Source organism: Schistocerca nitens, chromosome 11 (genome assembly GCF_023898315.1).
Source record: "Schistocerca nitens isolate TAMUIC-IGC-003100 chromosome 11, iqSchNite1.1, whole genome shotgun sequence".
Lineage (NCBI taxonomy): Eukaryota > Metazoa > Arthropoda > Insecta > Orthoptera > Acrididae > Schistocerca > Schistocerca nitens.
In genome coordinates, this window is record NC_064624.1 from 65,546,156 (window position 1) to 65,571,579 (window position 25,424).

Here is a 25,424-nt window from a genome sequence, read left to right on the forward strand (position 1 = left end):
TAGACACCTGGCTGTTAGAGACACCGATGTTAAACAAGGCTGAGAACTTCTTGTATGAAGCTATTCTTATGAAAAAGAAAGAAACAGATTTGATTTACGTTGCCCAACGAGAAGTATCACTAAGCAGGTGAACATTGAGCATCAAATGACTGTTAAGTCGAATGAGTATTTGAGGAACTTCATTAAGGTAAGGTGAGACAGTATATGCCTGGTAACTGACAACAGGGTGTCACTCTGCTGAAATTAAAAATTCTGTTTCGTTATTGTATTCAGTGTACTCGTACTATCAGACTGTGATTGAGGGATTTCCTGGAGAAGGAAGGAGTCAATATGGTAGAAATTAATGAGAAAGAGGTTACGCAATAGAACTATCAAAGCACATTTCAGTAAGGACACATGAAACAACGATTGCACATAAGAAATCCTTAAAGTAATCTGTGAATTTTGGCAGTGAAGAGGAGATAGACGCTTATGTCTCTGATGTGAAGTATAACCACTGAATAAAGTGTGTATGGGTGTGTGTGTGTGATTTTTTCCATTACTTAATGTAGTGAAATGTCGTGTGGCTTGGGCCTACCGTTGGGTTGATCGGTCGCCTGGTGTAAGTCTTCTTAGTTGACGCCACTTCGGCCACTTGAGCGTCGATGGGGATCAGATGATGATGATGATAAAGACAACACAACACCCAGTCCTTGAGCGGAGGAAATCTCCGACGAGGCCAGGAATCGAACCCAGGCCCCTTAGCATGGCATTCTGACGCGCTGTCTCCTCAGCTATTGAGGAGGACACTTCATGTAGAATAATTGGGCTATGAATTTACGAATAACACGAAGTGGAGGATATGATAAACGGACGTTATACGAGACATTGATCCTATGATAAGCAGATGGACTCCTACTATGCATTAGTTTGTGAAGCCTGTGGTGAAGTTGATAGTCAGGAATATCAACACAGATTCTATTTCATTTATTAAGTGCTTCTCTGAGCAACACTTCTGAATACTGGAAGTATAATAACGTCTACAGATAATGTGTTTGTCTACCAACTCAGAGTCGTCACCTTTGAAAAGTTTCTGAATACCCACACACACATCTGCTGCATGTCACATTGGGTGGCACTGTGGCCAGTACGACTGCTGCGCCTCTGAAACGAAGCTGCCTGCTGTTGAGTGACCACAGGAGGTAGTCACCCCATCAGCTTTCAACCAACAGCTACCATCCACAGCGTCTACGCCGACGGATTACATTGTTTCCATTCCTGGACTTGATGATTTTCCATGCTCTGCATCGTCAATAGCAGCGTGTACCATCGAGTGATCGAGTGCATTAAGTTTTTCTGTTCGGGGTTGTGAATCCTGGTTCATCTCTCTGCATGCACAGGAAATGCTTGGTGGCCCTGATCATCAGAAAGGATCTGGTTAGGGTTCAGAAAACGTTTGGTATGCCTGACCTATGACCATTTGAATCGTTTAAGGTGGAATCTATGTACCAAACGTTCAGCGAAAGAATCGATAGTCCACCTGCTGAAAAAGTGTAGTCAAATAGTGTGTTCAAATTTGACGATGTTGCAGTGAGAAATCAGAAAATATTTATGCTTCACTCATATACGCTAGTTGATATACAGCATTTCAGCCAGACATACTCAAGGGTCCAAAATCATTTGATCCGGGATACTGCAAACCTTTCAGGCAGGACAATCTGAATTTCAAGTACGTTTACCAAACTCATGAAGGAACCGACATGTCATTAGCTGAAATCAGCACCGTATGTTGGGATTGATAAGATAACTCGCAATATGATTTTCCGATTAGTGATAAAACGAAGAAACTGAATGAGTGGCGATATAGACAAAACTTCGACGAGATTCTGTATAAAAGCTAGTGTACTGGACTGTAATCGTGTCGGTATACTGTAGGCTATGTTCAAGTTTGCATGGCTGCAGTGTGCTCATCAAGAGAAAAATCGAGACCTTCAGTGTCAGATTAGGATAACTGCGTCAAGGCAGCAACTCTGAAAGGGGAATCCCAGCCGAATGACAGACTCCACTCAACTGAGCAAAGACTGAGCAAAAGGTTAGCGGTATTGGAGGACATTATCAAGGCAGCAGCTACAACAGTTGAGTTCAATGGCAGAACCCCACAGCAAGTAAGTCGCATTCTGTCTCGAAGTTTGATCAGTAGGCAGCAGGATACCAACAAAACACATGGTCCTATAGGTGTTGAAAGCTACTCGCCAGAAATTGCGTCTCTCGGGATAGCTGGATAGTGAAAAGTGTCTCTCTGAAACGTTTAGACCCGTAACCGGAAGTATTTAACAGTTCTTGGCGGTGGTGACGAATGGTGGTAGTGGTAGTAGTAGAAGAAGAAAGGAAAGTGGAAGAAGAAGAAGAAGAAGAAGAAGAAGAAGAAGGAGAGCAAGAAGGTGTGGGTAGTCGAAATCATCCCTGTATTTAGGGAAAGCTACATATAAGCTTAACGAAGAACACCTTAAAGAGAAGGGATTTTGAATGGACATCTGGTTTACTGGACCTAAAAACATCAAACCATTAAAAGTATTAGCTGAAATAAAAATATTGGTGACATACTACGTATGACTACCATACAAAATCGAACACCCCAAAAAGACCATTAAAAATCAGAAACAGTAGGATACACATTAACATTATTAGACCAATGTTACGCAGCGAGTTTCGCCTATGCCATGCCTTTGACATTCAGCATAAAATGCTGAACACATTACCTCCCGAGTATATGTATTACAATGATCCTAACGAAAACTTGTATCGGCATCAGCAGCAGCGAATACAGTGCACACAAATGGAATATCAATCACCTCAGAGCTACGAGGAAGTCGCATTGTTGAACAATAATAGTGGAGACGGTGATCCGTAAACTTCACTAGTGCTATCGCAGAATCTTCCAGGGCAGAAGAGCTATAATAAATAATTTGGGTGATCTATCACAGGCCGATCTCGTGGATGCAACAGAAAACTCATGAATTAATGCAGGTTGAAATATATCTTAATGATCAGAGATATGTGTTCCAAATTTTCCTGGGCAGCTCCTCTGAAGGCAAAGAGAGGGAGTAACGTGGTGCAGGCGTTTGAACAACTGCTTCAGAACTGTAGGAAGTGGTGTCCAGACAAACTGCAGAATGATCACACAGGTGAATATTACAATAAGGACATCAAGCTGGTAATGGAGCGATAAGGGATAAACCACTATTCAACATTCTCCCACATAAAAGCGAGTATTGGAGAGCGTATGAGCAGAACCAAGGGCCTTGCCTCAGTGGCAACCCCAGTTCCAGTAAGGTCAACGAAGTTAAGCGCTGTCAGGTTGGGCTACCTCTTGGATGGGTGATCAACCGGTCTGCTGAGCAGCTGCTTGAGCCACTTGACTGAGAAGTAGCTGCTCCAGTCTCATAGCCTGATAACGGCTGGGAGAGTGGTGTGCTGACCACGTGCCCATCTGTATCCACATCCAGTGACGCCTGTGGTCTGAGGATGAAACGGTGGCCGGTCGATATTATTGGACCTATATGGATACCATATGTGGATGGCTTGCACACATGTCGATATATTCTCCAACAACTTATGCGAGTTTATAATCCAACTGAAGACAGCTGTCGATGCACGTGACAATGGACTTCTGAATACAGCATACAAGCGGATTAAGATGGTGGATCCACGCAGTCAGAAAGTCATAGTAGATGATTTAGTGCTTATTTCAAAATAAAAAATTGTGTCTCATAAATCTTACTTTCCTAGCTGCTCAACGGAGACCTTTACAGTGTCCACAGCACAGGGAACAAACGCGAGAACACACACCTTAAAGAACAGCGCTGGTGAAGAAACTGTGGGAAGTTTTTACACAGAGGAATGGCACAAGAGTTCCGACTTAAATTTGCTTCTCGTAGAATCTGTCTTAAGGATAGAGGTAACAGCGCGTTAGTGAAATGTCTTGGGTGTTAATAATTACTGATCAGCTGTGTGAATGCTCAAAACTGCGGTACAACACGGTGCGCAAACCTCAGATAACGCAGTAGCATTCCATTAGTGCTAGTAAGGTAATCAGAGGAGGTGGTGGTGGCATTCTCAATAAACTGCCAGTCGAGCTTTATCCTGTTGGATACAATTTCAGTGAACCTGGAATGATACCGAGAAAGCATCTGGCTGATGGTGGTAAACCGATTAATGACAGCTGCCTGCATCCAAGGACCTACATGAGCTTCTCTGTACTAGGTAAGTGGCCAATCATCTAATAAACGAACTGAGGTATATACCTCTTCTGGAAAATGTATGTTCTTCCTAGGCACCATAGCTATATTGTATGTAAGCTTTCAGCACCTCAGGTGTGTGAGGGCAGTGTCACAGGACTGGCTGCCAGGATCACAGTGGCCACCAGCAGTATCATGGTAGTGTGTGGGCAGTACTCTTCAGGTAGTAGCCAGCTCTTGGCCAGGGCCCAGAGCAGGTCAGTACTAACCTATGTTAGCTGCTTGCATGCATAAGACTCTCCATCTAGTGGTGGCCGGTATGCTGTTGCCAGGTTGTGACTACTGCTCATTGCTTCTACAACCTCTGGAGTATTTTATTCGCCACCAGGTGCTCGGTAGCTCACATAGTGCGTTATACTGTGCACCTACAGTGAAACATACAACCACCAGTGCTGTGTGGAGGCTACACCCATGACACAAGCATGATAGTACTGCCACAATGTGGTGGGAACATAAACTACTCTCTTGATCATGGAATACAGCAGGCAAGTTCTGTGTCACCCATACGTATGAACGCAGGAGTCGATTCGACAAGGCAGTGAAGTGTTCCTGGAATGGGTGGCACTCACCTATTTGCAAGGTGTCATCTCCTCAGAATTCCTCACTGGTGGTTCTCAACCCGCTATCCCTCCATTCCTCTCTCTCATTATGTATTGAGCCGACTGGTTAGTGCTTCTCAACAATTACTGTCCTTTCATTCTTTGCCACTGCTGTTTCAACCGTTCTTCTTCAACCCTAGACCCTTTCAGCATTATGAAACGCTGTGTCGCTGCTTTCAACATAGGTATACAGAAGTAAGTTCAGCTCTCTTGTCTGTGTATGTGTGTATTTCCGTTTTTTATAACTTCCTATCAGATGACAAGTTTCCTTCTCCTCCACCCATTGCAGTTCTGAGCATCCTGTCGCCTATATTGAGCGCCATTGCAGTTCAGGATCTGGTTAGGCAGCTTTGCACTCCTGAGGAAGGCTTCTGCTTAAATTCTGATTTATGTGAAAGCGACTATGAGTTTCTCTCCCCTCTCTCCCTCTCCATATGTGAATGTGCACAGATGTCTAACAATACCATTTTTGTTTCTGTCTTTTGCAGAAATCTTCAGTCAGATCAAGGAGTTGGGGATGGATCCAGTGCCACAGCTGAGTCCAGTAACTACTGGCTTGACTCCAACTCAGTGTACCATTCTCATTACTGACGACAACGGCAGGCAGGAGATACCTTCTGAGCCCACCCCATGGCAGATAACACCAAACGTCGAATACCACAGATATGAGCAGTAGTTCTCCTACCACCCAACACAAAAAATTACATTCTAGCACTGCTAATGGTATGTGTCCTTGTCTGCTTGTAGGTGCACTCAACAATGAGTATCATGTGAATTTCTTGACCTTTTTATTCAACATTAGTCCATGGAGCATGATTTTGGCCATCAAATAGAGAATAGTTCTATCAACAAACACAACTGCCTGCATTGATTACTAATGTTATGTGTTCTATTCTGTGTTTGCTGGTGCACTCGATGCACGTGTCCAGGTTGACCAACTTTTGTTGGAGGTAGTGACTAATAAATTCCCTTTGACTCATTCAGAGGCAGTTAACTCTGAACGTTATTAGAAACGCTGTAGACGTCCACATATATCTTCATTTTATAAAAATTATGCATGATCCTTTATATTTTTCCTGCTCCTCTTGGTGCAGATTATATGGAGGAGGTGCTGGGTGGTAGAGTCGCACATGTAGCAGCAGCAGGCCCAATGACGATGGTACAGCTGCATCTGGCTGTGCAGCAGCCTTGCCCACCGTATGTGTTCCAGCAGTTCTCCCGCCATCCATGATGCAGCCTGGCCTGATGAGAGACACTGCTGATTTTGAATGTACATAGAAACAGTATAGGCCCCTACATACTCTGTTTTTTGAAATTATGTATGATAATGAATATTGGTTCCTCATTCTGTCTTTGTATGTGATATGTGGGAGAGGTAGTGTGGTGGACATGTGCGTCAAACAGGAGCTGGTCGACCCATGATGATCCAGCATGCTCCACAGCCGCCCACAGCACCAGCAAGAGCAGCAACTGGTCATTGCAGCAGCAGCCTGCCCCATTGATGACTGTGGTGATGTACTTATGGCTGACCACGAGGCAGAGGCATTCCAGGCCTAGTGACATCTGTGGTGCAGCACTGGCCATCAAAGTTCCAAACCTGTGGCACAGCAGTTCAATTCCAGCCAGCTTTCCATTATGTTGAAAGTGCTCTCAACGACCCTGCCCATCTCGCAAGCATCACCATCAGAGATCGCCGTGATACCGAGTCGTGTCTGGTAGCTGCAGTACTCACATCTGTGCTATTAAGGATTAGAGAGTAAGTACTTCTGCGGTACTGCACTACTCAGTGATCACTAGAGCATTTCCGAAATTATCTCATCTGCTCAGACTGACAATCTGAATGTGAGCTACCGAGATCCTGCCACTTTCCTTCATGCTTGTGAAGCAGTTTTGGAAAGGGAGCTCCCTGGATACATCGACAGTATCCCGCCATTAAGTGCAAGGCAGTTCTGTACTGTAAGATGACGCACTCCATGAAACACGAAATGGTTTTGAGGAGAGCAGCGTCTTCAAAATATGGAGGTGAACTGTCATGGTATCATGGGGTGGGTCGGTGGCAGAGTAGTTCAGAACTTTTATTAAGAGTTTTATGTTCGGCCTTTTTCCTGAGATGCCGGAAAGAATGTCTGGTGAGGCACACAGCCATGTACTCCACCTTAATTTTTACTCACATGTTTTTGATCCAGGTATTGGAGGTCCATTTACATCTCTCTTCCATAAGATGTCGCTGCAAAACATGCGTGATTTTATGTCTGGAATAATGCCAAAAGGGATGTATATTGCATAACATTGTCGTTTATGGCCAGCAATAGGAATTACCCTAGTCATGAATGTCACTCGAATACATACAAAACATCCAGTGTCCCCTGTCGTCGTAGAGTCCACAGCATTTTCTGTAAATCTGTAGGACATTCAAAATTTGATATGCAGAACTCCAATTACACGATTCATTTGTGCATCCTCGGAGATAATGACCCAGCCAATGAGCACGACCATGAGCAGACCTTGAACAACAATTAAGTGAAGCGTAAAGCAAGGGGACCACACAACTTCTTCAAGTTAGCCGGTAAGTGTTCCAGATTCAGACACCTAATATCTGAGCGCATTTTGGATAAAACACATGCCACACTTGTTTCTGCCCACATGTCCAAACATTGTGGTACAAGACATTTCTGAAATAGATGTCTCAAGTCATTCACCAAGGGTGAGTATCTCGAAACACACTTCATTGACTGCTCAATCCATGAACTGGTACATGTGGAAAACCTGCCAAAGAGAAAAAGTTCTTAAAATGTAAGAACGATCACCACCAGAAGCGGTGTTCCTTAGTTATGTACACTGTTCTCGAGTGCCTCACAGTTCCTGTGACACATTCTGAAGGTGATCCCCCTGCCTTCCATATCATCTACATAGAATGGCTTGTACCATATGCAGCTGCATAATACATTGCATGCATGTATGACTCTAGTCTCAACAAATTCAAATTTATGTTGGGGAAAATCCTGCGAGAGATGGATGATCACTGACTTCTAAGAACTTGTGTGGGAAGCTAATTATGCTCATAGTGACAATGTCCCCATGACCAACTTAAAGTAGAATGATCCATTGTTTGAGAATGCATTTGATTGCTGTATTTGTGGGGTGCTGTTTGACAGAGATGAGGAATCTCCTCATCGTGACCATTGTCACCTAACAAGGACATTCATTGGAGCACCTCACAACACATTCATTTGGAATTACCAGCTGCCATGGCAAATACCAATCTTTTTATACCATTTCATTGGGTATGATATCCACTTTCTCGTTCAGTATTCGGGTGATTTCTCGTTGAAAACTGAGAAGGTCTATGTCATTCCTAATACTGTTGAAAAGTACATCTCATTTTCAAATAGAATCATGCCAAGAATAATGATTTGCTTCGTGGATTCGCTTCACTTAATGCATGTGTCTCTTTAGATACATACTGAGCCAATGTGTTTTGAGGATATGCAAATCACCAGAGCCACACATCCAGATGATCGAAGTTTCACCTTGTGACAAAGAAGAGTGGGTTTCAACATAAATACTTGTTTTCGATGGTGTTCGGTATGCCTTCATACACAGTGATAAGGGGCAACAGGGGCAGGCGACAGCCATTGTCATAAGATAGCTGGACGGTAGCAGAAGTGATAATTGAACAAGTAACACAGCAAACAGAAGATTTACTTCACTTGTATTTCGCCAAATATGCAAAGACTTATTACAAATGATGCAATAAGATATAGAGTTCAGCTCACACAATAGCAACAACTATGACGTGGGAGCTGTGACTTGGCGGAATCGGAGTGGCATCCATAACGAAGAGGCTCCAAGTGCGAGCAGGCTGAGCCTCTGTCACTAGCCATCCCGTATTTCAGCCACCAAGAACGCTCGAAGTACACCTGCTGAACACATAGCTCAGTGGCTGCGATGGCTGGGTCCACCAGATTCCATGGTACCACTATCGGAGTCAGACAGAAACATGCAATTCAATTGCTATGATGCCTATGATGTAGTACTGATACATAATATCACCAATGGAGAGAATCAATGAAACTACATTGCCAACTCAGCTGCATTCTCCAGTGAAATAGTAAACATTATCATAACGGATGTGGAGTATGAGTACAAGGTTAATATTTGACTGGAGTTTGGCATCACTGATTTAAACGAATATGCCAGATGATGTGGAACGCTGACATACACATGCTCACTGAAATATTCAAGAAGTTCTGGAATGTACACATGAGCATATGCTTTTTGGATACTGCCTTCCACTTGATGGCACCTGGGCTTTCGTGGGATGCAATGTTAAGGAAGATGTTTGTCAACATTGTTCTGCTGACCAATACTGATATGTTAGTCTTCTTAAAATGTGGGATTCACTGGGGATTTGCCAGTTCATGGCAAGATACGCTAGGGTGAATAACCCATAAATAAGTGACAAATTACAACCTTTACCTGGTTGTCAATCATCCATATGAACAGTCTATGTAATGAAGTATACCTTTTGAAGGGTTCTAGTGGCTGTCCAAGAAGAAAATCGACAGTTTGAAGCATGAGATCCATTAAGCTGAGGATTGTGGTGAGGGGTATGGTCTAAGGGTAGAGCTGGAATATCCCACCAATATTCATGAAGAGCACAATGTCTTGTTTCGATGTTTCTTCACCAGCTGGTGCTTCTCTCTGTTTCCCCTGCATACAGCGTAAACAGAACAGAAACCATTAACGAAATACCAAATATATCGAAAGAACTGTATACATGGAACACAGAAAGAGCTGATTCATTGAAATGTAAATATCCTAAAAGAAATGCTGGATATATTGAATGTAGTGATTATATGGGAAATGCAGTAACCAGGTTGCATCATTAATGCAGGTGACAGTCAAAAGTCATCAAAAATAGCAGTTTGTAAATAAAACCACTATGTGTGTGAGTCCACACACACACACACACACACACACACACACACACACACACACATATATATATATATATATATATATATATATATATATATATATATATATATATATATTTTTTTTTTTTGTAAGGAAAATATTGTTGACGAACTAGAAGAAAGAATCATGCAGAAGGCCTAATATCTGAGTCCTTGGCTATGAAATAAGAGCCTGCTTGTGGCTCTAGGTATTGAAAGTTCTATTTCTGCAGTTTGGGCTTCCACTTCTAGTGAACGGTGTAAACTCACCTAATTTTCCAGGATTTTCGGATGTGGTGGAGTCCTGTAAGCTGGCCAATTCTACGGAGATGCAGGTTTTGGGAAGTATTAATGTTAAGATCCGTATTGGAGTTTTTATATTGAAATTCACAGTTACGATAGAATATAATTTCTCTGTGTCAGCTATCAAAGGTTGTCAATCCGTAAATCTGGATTAGTTTCTCAGTGGAGTCAAGGAAAGTTTTATTCTGAGTTTTCAGACCAGAAATTCTTTAGTTTTGTAAGCATATGGTGAATCGAAGAGCAGGGGATCAAATACAATTTACCAGTTCAGTCAACACCGATTTTCCAGATTATGACTTGTAACACTCCAGCTGAATAAAGAGATTGTGGGTTTATGTGTAGGATTTAGGGAAGTGCTCATTGACAGACTAGATTTGGTTAGAGGAGCAAAGGACATTACTGAATTTACAGGCAATATTCTCGCAAAGAATTCCCAAACAGACTGCCCCCACCTAAGGCGCGTTCAGATGAGATGCTATGGAAGCATGCTAGAAAGCAATCCAATTCCCAATACTGCCCCCCCCCCCCACCCGTATGTTTATGGTGCCCAAGCCACATGGCAGGGTGATACCAGATGTTTACTATCAGGCCCTGAATGAGAAAGTAGTTCCTCAATCTTTAACTCTTCCTTATATTCAGTCGTGCTTCTCATAGTTTCAAGGGGCAAAGGTCGTCACTACCTTTGACCTACACGATGCCTATTATCAAATTCCAACGGTTTACTCACTGTTCGATTTTAATAAACACTGATCTGGGTTGTCTACAGTAGCGGGCGCTGCAAGGTGTATTGGATAAGATTTTTCTGACCTTAAATCCCACTCTGCCTATCACTATCTTGATTATTTGGTGATCTTTAGTGGGAAGTTTCAGAGCAAGTAGGCCACATCACACAGATGCTTCAGCTGCTGCGTAGGACTGTGTTTTTGGTTAAAATATCCAGAGCTACTTTGCTCAGCCAGAAATCTCATTCTTAGTTCGTATTGTTTGTGGTCAAGATATTACAGTCAATCAGAGTCGGAGAAAGGCTTTTTATTCATATCCCAGAGCTTAAAATGTACAAGCAGTGTTGGGATGGTTAATTACTTCCATCAGTTAGTTCCTCTAAATTTTCTCAATAGTGTTCCACGAAAAGAACAACCAGTTGAGTTCCCCAAGCATCTCACTACCATTTCCATGTTGCTTGAAACTACCAGTAACAAACCTAGCAGCCCACCTCTGTACTGATTCGATGTCTTTCTTTAATCCGACCTGGTTCGGATCACAATCACTCTAGCAGTACTCCAGAATAGATGGCACCAGTGTCCTACATGTGGTCTCCTTTACAGACGTACCAAACTTTCCTAGAATTTTGTTCAAACTGACTCCACCACGTCAGGAGTTGTGGCCATTGTTTTGTAGGATGGGGTAGTTAAGAGAGAATCTGTAGCATATGCTTCATGTAGATTTATCCAGTAGTAGGCCATATATTCTGTATATGACCTGAAGCCACTGCCAGTTCTATTCACACTCTCGAGAAATGTAAACTACACTATGTAATCAAAAGTATCCGGACAACCGAAAAAACTTACGTTTTTCATATTAGGTGGATTGTGCTGCCATATCAGCGAAATCAGTAGTCATTAGACACTGTGAGAGAGTAGAATTGGGCGCTCCACGGACCTCACGGATTACGAATGTAGTCAGGTGATTTGGTGTCGCTTGTGTCATACGTCTGTACGCGAGATTTAAACACTGCTAAACATATATAAGTGCACTGTTTCGAAATGATAGTAAAGTGGAAACGTGAAGGGACACGTACAGCACAAAACCGTACAGGCCGACCTCGTCTGTTCCCTGACGGAGGCTTCCGACAGTTGAAGAGGGTAGTAATGTGTAATAGGCAGATATCTATCCAGACCATTACAAAGAAATTCCAAACTGCAGCAGGATCCACTGCAAGTTAAGCGGCAGGAGATAGATCTTGGATATCACGAGCCTCACATCACGCCGGTAAATGCCAAACGACGCCTCGCTTGGTGTAAGCAGCGTAAACATTCCACGACTGAACAGTGGAAAAATGTTGCGTGGAGTGTCGAATCACGGTACACAATGTGGCGATCCGATGGCAGTGTCCGGCAAATGACAGGCGAACGTGATGTGCCAGTGTGTGGCGATTGCATCTTTCAACACGATCGAGCACCTGGTCACAATGCACGGCCTGTGGCGGAGTGGTTACACGACAATAACAACCCTTTAATGGAGTGGCCTGCATAGAGTCCTGACTTGAATCCTTTAGAACACCTTTGCCATGTTTTGGAACGCCGACTTCGTGGCAGGCTTCGCCGACCGACATCGATACCTCTCCTCAGTGCAGCACTCCGTGAAGAATGGGCTGCCATTTTCCAAGAAACCTTCTAGCACTTGATTCAACGTATGCCTGCGAGAGTGGAAGCTTCATCAAGGCTATGGATGGGCCAACACCTTAATGATTTCCAGCATTACTGATGGAGGACGCCACGAACTTGTAAGTCATTTTGAACAAGGTGTCTGGATACTTTTGATCACATAGTGTAAGTGTAAAAGAACGGACTCTGAAAATTACAGACCATTAACTGTAAAATTAGTTGGCTGAAGAATCCGTGACTATGTTCTCAGCTGGAGTATAATAAATTTCCTTGAGAGGGAAAAGCTTCTGTCTACAGTTCAGCATGGTTTTTGAATGCATCCCTCTTATGAAACTCGGCCAGCCCTCACTTACACGAGATCGTGTGAACTATGGATGACGGGAAACGGGCGGATTCCATAGTAACAGATTTCCGTGAAGCATTTGACACTGTGCCATACTGGCGACTGTTAACGAATGTACAAGAATGCGAAATGGTTTCCCAGGTATGTGAGTCACTTGAAGACTTCTTAAGTAACAGAACCCAGTACGTTGTCCCCGACGACGACTTGGGGCGATGATATTGTTAGGAGTGTCCCAGAGAAGCGTTATTTTCTATGCACATAAAAGATCTGGCAGACAGGGTAAGCAGCAGTCTGCGGCTGTCTGCCGATGATGCTGTGGCGTACGGGAAGGCGCCGACGTTGAGTGACTGTAGAAGGAGACCGGATGACGTAGACAAAATTTCTAGTCGGTGTGATGAATTGCAGCTGGCTCTAAATGTAAAAACACGTAAGTTAATGTTGATGAGTAGGAAAACCAAACCCATAATGTTCGAATATAGTACTAGCAGTATTCTGCTTGGCATGGTTACGTCCATTAAATATCTAGGGGTAACGTTGCAAAGCAATATGAAGTCGAATCAGCATGTATAGGGTGTAGTATGGAAGGTGGATGGTCGACTTTATTTGGCGAATTCTAGGAGAATGTGGTTCATGTGTAAAGGAGAAGTCTAGTGCGACCCATTGTTGAATACTGTTCGAGTTTTTGGGATTCACACCAGGTCAGATTAAAAGAGGACGTCGAATCAATTCAAAAACGGTCTGCTAGATCTTTTACTGGTAGGCTCAAACAAGACGCAAGTGTTACGGTGTTGCAAATGGGAATCACTGCGAGGTAACGCGACGTTCTTCCCGAGGAGCACTAGCGTGAAAAATTAAGAGAACCCATATTTGATGCTGACTGCAGAGTTATTCTATAGCTGACAACGCACATTTCGCGAAGAACCGTGAAGACAAGAAAGCAGGGCTCATACAAAGGAACATACACAATCGTTTATCCCTCGCTTTGTTTGCGAGTGGAACAGAACCCGACTGGTAGTGGTACAGAGTACCCTCCGCCACGTACCATACGGTGGCTTGCGGAGTATGTGAATAGGTGTGGTTAATTATTTGATGTCATTCCTTCCACGCCTTTAGTGGCTGGGGAGTATATGGTCAAGCCAAAATAGTGACTACATGATTATTCTAAAATTTTGGTATATCTTATTTTACAGCCTCTGCCGTGAAATATCTAGGAGTAACTATCCAGAAACCTTAAGTGGAATGACCACGTAAAACAGGTAGCGGGGAAAGCAAATACCAGATTCATAGGGAGAATCTTAAGAAAATGTAGCCCTTCCACGAAAGAAGTGACTTATAAGGCGCTTGTTCACCCTCTTCTTGAGAATTGTTCATATATCTGGGATCTCTGTCAGGTAGACTTGATAGAGGAGATAGGCAAGATCCTACAAATAGCGCCGAGTTTCGTTACGGGATGGTTTAGGGGGCGAGAGAGCGTTACAGAGATGCTAAACAAATTCCGCTGTGAGACGTTACAAGAGACGCGTTGTGCATCACACATTTACTATTGCATTTTCGGGACAACACATTTCAGGAGGAGTTGGGCAAGGTATTAGTTCCCCCAACATAATTCTCACATACTGAGTATGAGGAGGAAATTCGAGACATTAGAGCCATACAGACAGAGAAGATAGTCTTGCTGCCAGTTCCAAAGGATCCCACGAGCCGAGTGGTGCGAAAAACAGCACAACTTTTATCAAATTGTTCTCTACCGAAGGAGGTCATCAAGAGACTGAAACCAAACAGTTCAGTTCCACCGAGGCTATATGGACTGCCTAAGATCCAGAAGGAAAATGTGCCATTACGTCCAATTGTGAGTAACATTGGAGCAGCCACCTACGACCTAGCAAAATTCTTGGCATCTTTGCTCAAACCAATGATAGGCAAGTGTGCACATCACATATAGAATTCTGGTGATTTTATCAGTCGACTTCAGTCACTACAACTGCAAAGTAACGACTTATTGGTCAGTCTTGATGTGGTTTCACTTTTCACAAAGGTGCCTCTGGTGGACTCACTACACCTCATTGGCAATATGTTTGGTGCAGACATTACAGCGTTGTTTGAGCACACTCTCTCCTCTACATACTTTATATTTAACAACGAATTTTACGAACAATTTGACGGTGTCGCCAAGGGGAGTCCTTCGTCTCCCCTGGTGGCCAATCTTTTTATGGAGGATTTTGAGGAGAGAGCACTCTGCCACTTTTAAACCGACAGTATTTTGGCGGTACGCTGACGACACTTTCATAGTGTGGCCTCATGGTCTGGACCGCCTCCAAGAATTTTTACGTCACATGAACTCCATACATGAAAACATAAAAGTTTACCATGGAGATAGAGAAAGATGGTTGTCTGCCATTTTTAGACGTCTTGGTGCAACGGAAGAGTGATGGCACACTTGGTCACTCGGTGTACAGAAACCCCACTCATACAGACCTGTATCTACAAGCTACTAGTTGCCACCGTCCAGTACAAACAATGGGAGTTATCAAAACCTTGATCCACCGTGCCCATACTATCTCTGACGCCGACAGTCTTCAAGCGGAACTGGAACACCTGCAAAAAGTATTTTTGAAGAATGGATTTTCACTTAGGCAAGTGAACAGAGCGATGAAGACCTACAAACGACGGAACAAAGAAGAGGAAGAGGCCTTCAGGTCGACTGTTTATCTACCATTTATTGGGAATATTTCTTCACAGATAGGAAGAACATTGTGAGGACAAGTGAGAGTCATCTTTCGCCCTCCTTCCAAAATTTCATCACTGGTGGGATCTGTTAAAGACGACCTGGGCCTGCGTAAATCAGGTGTTTACAAAATTCCGTGCGAATGCGGCAAATCATATATAGGGCAAGCAACACGAACTGTGCAGGAACGCATTGTGGAACACCAACGGCATACTCGCCTTCTCCAACACACCAAGTCCGCAATCGCCGAACATTGTACTTCCACAGACCATTCCATGAATTACAACGACACAAAAATTTTGGCCCATACATCAAACTTTTGGAGCTCGATTATCAATGAATCTGTGGAAATAAGATTGTCTGACAACGAGACTTTCATCAATCGAGATAGCGGTTATCAGCTAAACTCCTCTTGGAATCCTGTTATAGAGAAACTTCGTAGTCGACGTAGTTATCTGCATAAAGATGAAAATCGACCTGACACCGATACGCCAGGCTTTCACAGTGGAGGGCGCGAGGCGCAGCGCACGGAGCCGTTATGAACGCGCACGCTGAGCAGCGCATGCGCAATGTCACCTCAGTACGGCTTTAAATAGCAGAGCTCAGCGCGTACGCGCGCTCCCACCCCCCCTCCCCCTTTTTTTTATTTTCCCATCATCTGTCCAGTTTCCCCCCACCTGCTCTCGACTGTGGTACGTCACATTTGCCACCTTTTTAGTGCAGTGTTCCAGTGACTGTTCAGTGTTGTTCGTCTTTCTCGTGTTGTGAACAGAAACCATGCTGTCGCTGGGTGTGAATTTTATGTCTTTTGCGAACAGAAACCAGACTGTCGCCGTGTTTTTTTAATTGTCTGTCTAATGTTTTACCTGTCTGCTTTGTATGTATTTTCTTACCGTCATCATCCCTCTGTTTCTTTGTTTTAAGTTCCACGATTTATTTTCGCCATGTTACTCTTTAAGTCTCCGATTTTATCGCCTGTTTTTTATTATTTATTCTCTTCATCTTTCTACCAAAGTCTGTATTCCGAAGAGCGGCATACTAAGCTGCTGCCAGCCCGCCCCCTTCGGGGCCAGTACTAATACAGTGGCACTCACCTCAAGATGGCCAGAAGACTTTGAGCCGAAATATCGTGGCAGGACGTTACTGACATCCGGCAGTTCTCCCGTGTTTTTATGGAACAGCTTCTTGCATTTATGCAATTTAACAGAAATCATGACAGCAAGTAGGGTCGAAACAATTTATGCAGCTACGAGAAACTCGGCTCTTATATGACATTCCTTAGCTAACTTATTTGATAATGTACACACTTCAATTTCGAGATTCGATGAGCGTATTATGAGAAGTCACTGAAAGCATTATGAACTATCAGAAAATGGCCATGAGTGATAGTGTATTTTACAGCACAAACGGATCTAAGGAAACTGAGTGTCATACACTGCAGGCTTCAGAATAGCACACACACCTAGAACTGGGCAACAGAGGCGAGTGCCTTCTCACGTGCCTACCTGGTTTCTGTTGCTGGCTCCAGGTCCACGGCCGCGGTGTCCGTAACCTCCTCAGCTGGCGCCGTCGGGGGCGATTCTGGAAAACGGCGTCACTGGGCAGTTCTTTGTCCGTACACAGATCTGTCTACACTTGTATGAGATACAGGCAGATCTATAGCAAGCAACAGTTGGTAGATGTTGGCCATCAAAATCCAACTATAGCAACATCCTTGCGGCATCAGACTAATTCCATACATAAACAGCTGCAAATCTCTGATAATATCACTTAAAGAATTCTCTACTTGTTTACACAAAACGCCCAAGAATTGGTGGAGACCTCATTCCCTGACTTTCTTTCTACTGCTGCTTGCTGAGGAAGTCTTTCTGAATTGAGGTCTAACATAATTCTAAAAGCTCCAGATCGAACTATTATAGTATTTTATTGAGCTATCCTCCTGAAGAGAACAACAAAATTTTATGATTCGAGTCGGTATCATTCTGCCTTAATTGCTAATACTGAATGTTTTCATGAAGGGAATGTTTCACATAGGGTATTAAACATCTGCTACTAAAATCTGGAATACTTTCCAGAAAACATTAACTCCAGGTAACAGTTTTGGGCTGCAATTCATTCTATACACATCTGAAGTAGTCCAAAATAACAACGCTCAACCAGGAACAGGGCGGCATGTCAGAGCTAGTCATAGTGAATACGTCTTCCTTTCAAATAACATATTTGCTATCGTTTTGTGCCCCCCTCCAGCCCCCCCCCCCCCATGAACCATTGACCTTGCCATTGGTGGGGAGGCTTGGGTGCCTTAGGGATCAGACAGCTGTACCATAGGTGCAACCACAATGGAGGGGTATCTGCTGAGAGGCCAGAAAAACGTGTCCTATCTGAACTGTATGGTTAAATGATGATGGCGTCCTCTTGGGTAAAATATTCCGGAGGTAAAATAGTCCCCCATTCGGATCTCTGGGCGGGAACTACTCAGGAGGACATCGTTATCAGGAGAAAGAAAACTGGCGTTCTATGGATCGGAGCGTGGAATGTCAGATCCCTTAATCGGTCAGGTAGGTTAGAAAATTTTAAAAAGGAAATGGATAGGTTAAAGTTTGATATAGTGGGAATTAGTGAAGTTCGGTAACAGGAGGTACAATACTTCTGGTCAGGTGAATACAGGACTATAAATAAAAAATCAGATAGGGGTAATGCAGGAGAAGGTATAATAATGAATAAAAAATAGGAGTGTGGGGAAACTACTACAAACAGCATAGTCAACGCATTATTCTGGCCAAGATAGACATGAAGCCCATGCCTACCACAGTAGTACAAGTTTATATGCCAATTAGCTCCGCAGATGACGAAGAGATTGATGAAATGTATGATGAGGTAAAAGAAATTATTCAGATAGTGAAGGGAGACGAAAATTTAATAGACATGGGTGACTGGAATTTGATAGTAGGAAAAGCTGTTGAAACTACAGACAGACTAGGGAGGTACAGTTGGCATGGTCAAATAATCAACTAAAAGATAATGCATAAAACTATTTGAAGAATTTCAAATGGCAAGCTAATACAGATCTAAATTTCCCAGCTGCCCAGCTTTTCCACAAAAACGTACCACAGTAAAAGAACATATTACTAATTCTATTTGACATCCATCACAGTACTACCTAAGGTATGCAGTGAGACCCTGCACATAAATTCTGTAGCAAAAGAATACATGTCCTGCATGATATACGTGAAAATTGACAGTAAAGTACTCAAATTCAATGTGTAAGATAAGTTTAAGAACCAAGGAACCAACAAAAGAAAATATGTAACACCAGTTGCATAAAACGCAGGACACTGGATAATGTGGGAGATTGCCAAGTATAAGTGAACTTAAAAGTAAGTGCCAAAAGCACTGTTTGAACAAACCGTAAATGCCTCCATACACTACCAACATGAGGAAGAAAGCAGAACCAGTCATGCACTAAAGTATGTAACAGGAAATTACCTTTTACACTCAACACAGTGCCCAGTTGATCACAGGTTTAGAGCCTCAATCCATGACTGCACACTCTGCAAATACATGCTTAGTTGTGAACACAATTCTTGCCTATATTGTTGGCCAGAGTTGTGCGCAGCTCGTGTTAATGCTGTTTACTGCTTGGCATCTTCTCATTGTGGTTATGGCATTTAGTTTCTTATTCGATTCACTAAGTTGGTGGCTTGCTTGCCCATGAGTGGCAGCAGCAGTGCTTATCGATATGAGTACTGTCGTACTATGTCTGGAGCGACCACTAGTATTTCCAGGTCGCGTTGTGTAGAATGGGGAGTTGCGAATTGAGATCAGTTCGGTTGGGGCGCAGCAGCGAGCAGGTCCGTGCAGTGCGAGGGGCAAGCCGGGGCAACTGGCGGCGTGCTGCCACTGCCGGATCGTGGAGGGGTAGCTGCAAGAGCGAAGACTTCGTTGCTCACCGAACCCTGGACGTTTAAGTTGAGTGAAGAGTTAACTACTTATGCAACCTCAACTATTCTGAGATCTCGCCTGTGGTCGGCGGCTTGTTGCTCCCAGGGCCACTGAGCCTGGTGACAACAAGTGAAGTGTTTCAAGGCAGTGAAATATTGCAGCCCTCTTTCTCTGTTTGTTATTCATCATTGAATTTAGTATTATTCTTATTAGTGAAGTGCTACTAGCGGCATGTTCTGCCTTGTGGTCGCAGACGCCCCATTTACTTGCCCTGGAGGTTAGCGTACTTATCCGGTAGTGTACCTTTCCTCCTCGTGTTGATGCTGTCCGACATGGCGTGTAGTTCGACAGCCTCCTGTATTGTAATGTGCATTTTTTTTGGGAGGTCGACTTTCGTTCAAGTGTTTCCTTTGGCCTTAGGTGTTTTCTAAAGAGTTAATGCTGTCAGTCTCTTCACCCTTGACTAAAAATTTTCTGTCATTCTACGGGTGATCGGACGTTAGGCGGATTGGTTACTTAGTCGGTCGGCGCCTAAGCTGCCCCTAGTTTGAGTTGCCATTCTGTTACATGAGTACAATTCTTGGCTGCCTATCTCACCTTACCTTATGTTTGAGTTACCTTCCCAGACCGACCCTTGTAACACTTGCCGAAAACCACTTGTCTAGATTCCTTCGTTTGTGATCTTTGTTTTAGGGATACAGGTAATTTTCTAATTATTGTTGGTGTGGCCTTCAGCCGAGCAATAATTTCACATCTTTAGTGATAAGGCCTTCAGCCATGTGATAGTAAGTTTCTTTAAGCAAACTTCTTTTCAAAGCAAGGGATTTATTTTAAAAGTGCTATTTGGAATTGTTTTCCTGACTTCTAATTCAGGCCTTCAGAAATTTGTTATTGGAAATTGTTTGTCGTCTTCAACCAAGTAATAATTTCACTCCTTTTGTAAAAAGTACTTCAGCCATGTAACAGTTTGTTTTAAAACGAAGTATTTATCTTAATATGTGCTATTTGGAATTGTTCTTCTGACATCAAATTCAGGCCTTCAGCTGTTTGTTGTATGAGGCTATTGTTTGTGCCCTTTGGCCCTAAAATTGTGGATCTTTTTTCCTGTGATGAGGCCTTCAGCCGTCATGCAGTCAATTGTGTTTTTTTAAGAGATTGTTTTAAAATTTTAATTTCTTTAAATAAATTTTACATATTTGTTGTGCAACTGAGAGTAACTGATTACGACCCCATCCACAATCGTAACCTTATGCAGGACCATCTTGAAAAACCAGCTCTCATCAATATCAGACAGTAGTTTCAAACCACAACTGTCAAGAAAGTGCACAAGAAACCAGGATTAATGACTTTAAGGCTGGTAATTAAGCCATGGCCATAATATGTACAGGCAACAACCATAGTGATGCTGCCAATAATTTTTTACAAGGAGAAAGCCACTTTGCTTCAATGTTGCACCAATGTAGACTGGTTGCACATGCTTCAGAAGAGTTAATCACAGACTCCTGCTACTGCTGCCACAGTGGGGGGCCAGTTCCCAGCCCCCAGCGCTCAATCCCCAGTGCCCAATCTCATCCCCAGTCTCCAGTCCCCAGTCCCCAGTGCCCACTGCCCAGTCCCCAGCCCCTGTCCCCAGCCCCCCGTCCCCAGTGTTCAATCCCCAACTCCCAGTGCATAGCCCCAGTCAGCAGTCCCCAGTCCCCAGTCCCCAGCCTCCAAACCCCAGTGCCCATGTGCCCAGTCCCCCGTGTCCAGTTCCCTGTGCCCAGTACCCAGCCCCCAGTACCTATTGCCCAGTCCCCAGCCTGTGTTCCCAGCCCCCAGTCCCTAGTACCCAGCCCCCAGGGCTCAATCCACAGTGCCCAATCCCATCCCCAGTCCCCAGAGCTCAGCCCCCTGTCCTCAGTTCCCAGTACCCAGCCCTCAGACCCCAGTGTCTTTTCACAGTGACTAGTCCCTAGTCCACAGTAACCAGTCCCCAGTCTCCAAACCCCAGTGCCCAACAACCATGTGCCGTCCCATCTCCAGTCAACTGTGCCCACTGTCCAGCCCCCAGTGCCCACTGCCCAGTCCCCAGCCCCTGTCCCCAGCCCCCAGTCACCAGTATCCAGTCCCCAGCCCCCAGTGCCCAGCCACAGTCAGCAGTCCCCAGCCTCCAAACCCCAGTGTCCAACAACCATGTGCCCAGTCCCATCTCCAGTCCCCAGTGGCCACTGCCCAGTCCTGGTCCCCAGTCCCCAGTACCCAGTCCTCAGCCCCAGTGCCCAATCCCATCTCCAGTCTCCAGTCCCCTGAGCCCAGTCCCCAATCCTCAGTCCCAGAACCCATTCCTCAGTCCCCAGTACCCAGTACCCAGATCCCAGTGTCCAGTGCAAGTGGCTAGTGCCTTTGAGATGATTTAACTTTTGGCAAGCTTCACAATAAGTGACACATACTTGACTGTTCACTGTCTCATGTCCCCACCTCTTGCGAAGATATTTATACATGTACGCTGTTTAACAATAATCGCAATTAACAACATCCTTAGAGATGACCTAGTGCGTCGATTCAGTGCTTTATCTAATTTGCGACTTTGTAACTTGTTCACTGATGCATTCAAAGTGCATTATGTTGACAATTCAGAGAAAAGTAGCGTCTTACGAAACATACCGGCTCTGCATAACGAGAAAAATGCAGTTAACGTGTATTTTCTGTTAGTGAAGTACTTGTGGTCTTCGTTTTCAAGGTCTGCTTCCAAATGAACAACTGTTTGATGTCGTTCATGGATTTTAAATAATAAAATACGCTATTCTGTCTCATTGCTACTAACGCAAGTCCCCGCTGATATTGGCCAATTTCGTTGATGTATACTGTTGCACTTCCCATCCCAAATACTGCTATATCGCCACCTTTCCTGATTCGTCTGCACATGTGCTTTAGCCACTTCACTGAATAGCATTATTCAATATTGATGTGTATTTTGGATGTATCACAAACACATACAAAATACACATGATGAATGGCCAATAAGATACATCTCTGTTATTATGAAATTCAACATCATTGTTTCCTAGTTCTAGAGTAATGGCTCTTCCGCCATCTTTAGCTGATCGTCGACGTCAGAGTAGATACGACATTTCTTCTGGCAGTTTAGCAGTTAAGTGTGTTGGGTTTCATTTCGTGCATTTCTCATCAGACATGCTTGGTGAATTATTTGCTGAGTGAGTCACATGGAACACGTATCATGGTTTGGTGACGACCTAGATTAACCTATTTTCTGTATGTCTGTCCTTTTGATTGGAGGCTTTATAGACTTAGGCCATTCGCTTATATAATAAAATGGAACACCTACAGCTGTCCTTACGATGTTATTTATTATATGGCTACCACTTTCGGTGCTTCAGTACATCGTCTCCAGGTCTTAACTGACGCTGAGCGAGTTAACTCCAATGACACATACGATTCATCAGTGGGCAGCATCTATCAACTACTTGTAACAACGATGTTTTGTCTCCAATCGTCATGTTCGTAGTTGATAGTTGGAGACACAGCATCGTTGTTACAGGTAGTTTGTGGAGACCAGTTCATATACGTTGCCCATTGATGACTCTGGTATACGAATGGTGTTAAACCCCTCAGCGTCAGTTAAGGCCTGAAGATTATGTATTGAAGCACCGAAACTAGTAGCCACATAATAAATGACATCATAAGGACGGCCACAGATCTCCCATTCTGTTACATAAAATAACCTAATTCTGGATAAGTGCCGACAAGTGGTACTTCTGCTGAGACGATTTGACCAATATTATCTGGTGTGTGGGTTTTCCGATCAAGCAAGTCAAAGTGTATGCTAATGGCAACCCTCTCTTACGCCACTCAATAGAATGCATCGAACAGCGTCTTTGCAAAAACACGATCCTTTGTGATGAGATCCATTAAAAATTTCAATGTTACTTCGAACACACATGCTGAAATATCATGACGATTAAATGATGACTGCCCACTTAACGGAAGTTCTTTCACTTGATTAAAAATAGGATTGAATGTGATTAGAATGAAAAAACTGGAGTGCTATATGCGCGAACACGTGTCATTACATGTTGTCCGTTCTCATTCATTTGCAGTTGACTCCACGTAGGTGCCCGCCTGCTTAGCTGAGTGGTAAAGTGCGTGCCTCCCGTGCAGCTGGCCCAGGTTCGATTCCTGGCTGGTATGGGCATTTTCTCGGCTCGTGGACTGGGTGTTGTGTTATCCCAACCACTGGCACGTGAGCCGTCCCTTGTAGCGTCGACTGAACAGAGAGTCGCACTCGGCGGCCGAACCTCCCGGGATGGGGCCTCCCGGTCAGCAGTGCCGTGTAGACGTGGCCGGTAGTGTGGCCATTTTTCTCGATTTTTGAGTTTCACATTGAAATAATGATTTCGTGGGATTCATATTGATGTTGTTAACAACACTGAAAGACCTAATACGAGGGTTGTTTTTTAAGTAAGGGCCGTTTGCGCGTATAGTCCCGTAGTTCGCGCGGACGCCGGAACAAGCCACCGCGCCACTTGCCGGCATCCTTCCCGCTCACACTGACGCAAGTTGCAGCTCTGTAGCTGACGTGTACGCATCGCTGTGCTACTTTATAATGTTTACGATTATTGAATCGCCCGCCGCGTGTGAGATACGGTCAGTGATTCGTTTTTTGACCGAGAGAAGCCTATCAGCTGCAGAAATTCATCGTCAGTTAACAGAAGTTTATGGCTTGAATGAAATGAGTGAAGGTAAAGTGCGTCAATGGGTTAGAGAGTTTAAAAATGGCGTCAAAACGTCCATGACGAAGAACGCTCAGGCCGGCCCTCTGTGATCACTGATGATTTGGTGGCTGCAGTCGAAACAAAGATTCGTGAGGACAGAAGATTCACAATTTCCACTCTTTCTTTGGAATTTCCACAAGTTTCAAGACCGGTTTTGTACAAAATTGTGTCTGAAAACCTAAACTTTAAGAAACTGTGTTCTCGGTGGGTACCCAGACTCCTCACAGAGGACCACAAAGGGAAGAGATTTGCCACTTCATTGGAATTTTTGATTCGTTACGAGGAAGAAGGGGATGACATGTTGAGTCAAATTGTCACTGGAGATGAAACATGGGCGTCTCATATCACTCCCGAAAGCAAGCGACAATCGATGGAATGGCGACACACAACCTCACCCGTCAAGGTCAAAGCCAAACAGACGCTGTCAAAGCGCAAGACTATGGCTACTGTGTTCTGGGACCGGCGCGGTGTTTTGCTAGTGGACTTTATGCCACGAGGAACGACAATCAACTCAGATGCCTACTGTGCAACTCTAAAGAAGCTCCGCAGAGCAATTCAAAACAAAAGGCGCGGCATGCTGACAAAAGGAGTTTTGCTCCTGCACGATAACGCTAGGCCTCACACCTCTCAAAAGACTCGGGATTTGATTGATTATTTTGGCTGGGAAGTTTTGGACCATGCACCATACAGCCCCGACCTTGCTCCTAGCGATTTACACCTTTCCCGGTACCTGAAACACCATCTTGGCGGGCAGCGCTTCAATGACGACGATGAAGTGAAAGCGGCCGTGAACTCTTGGCTGTCGGAGCAGGCGGCCGAATTCTTTGAAGAGCGAATTAAAAACTTAGTTGTACGGTATGACAAGTGCTTAAATAAACAAGGCAACTATGTAGAAAAATAGGTAAAAGTGTGTAGAATCAGAAAATAAAAGTTTTTTTACAAAAGTATTTGTATCTTTTTTTAAAAAATAAAAACGGCCCTTACTTAAAAAACAACCCTCGTACTTTGATATGACATGTCAGAAGATAAGGTAAAAGTCTGAGTGATGCAAATAAATGACTTCGGTAGAACAAAAACAGCGTACTTGTTGTTGAACCTTAAATAACTTTTACACCCAA

General features: G+C 43.9%; 1 protein-coding gene across 2 annotated transcripts in view; it reads right to left on the reverse strand.

Moving 5' to 3' along the window:
- The window catches only part of LOC126213334 (ankyrin repeat and protein kinase domain-containing protein 1-like), an 85,135-nt gene that overhangs the window by 33,881 nt on the left and 25,830 nt on the right, over nt 1-25,424 (reverse strand). For both annotated transcript variants that reach the window (XM_049941028.1, XM_049941029.1), the window contains one exon: nt 17,095-17,170. In XM_049941028.1, the coding sequence (XP_049796985.1) occupies nt 17,095-17,170 (76 nt within the window). The remainder of the gene's footprint in view (nt 1-17,094; nt 17,171-25,424) is intronic.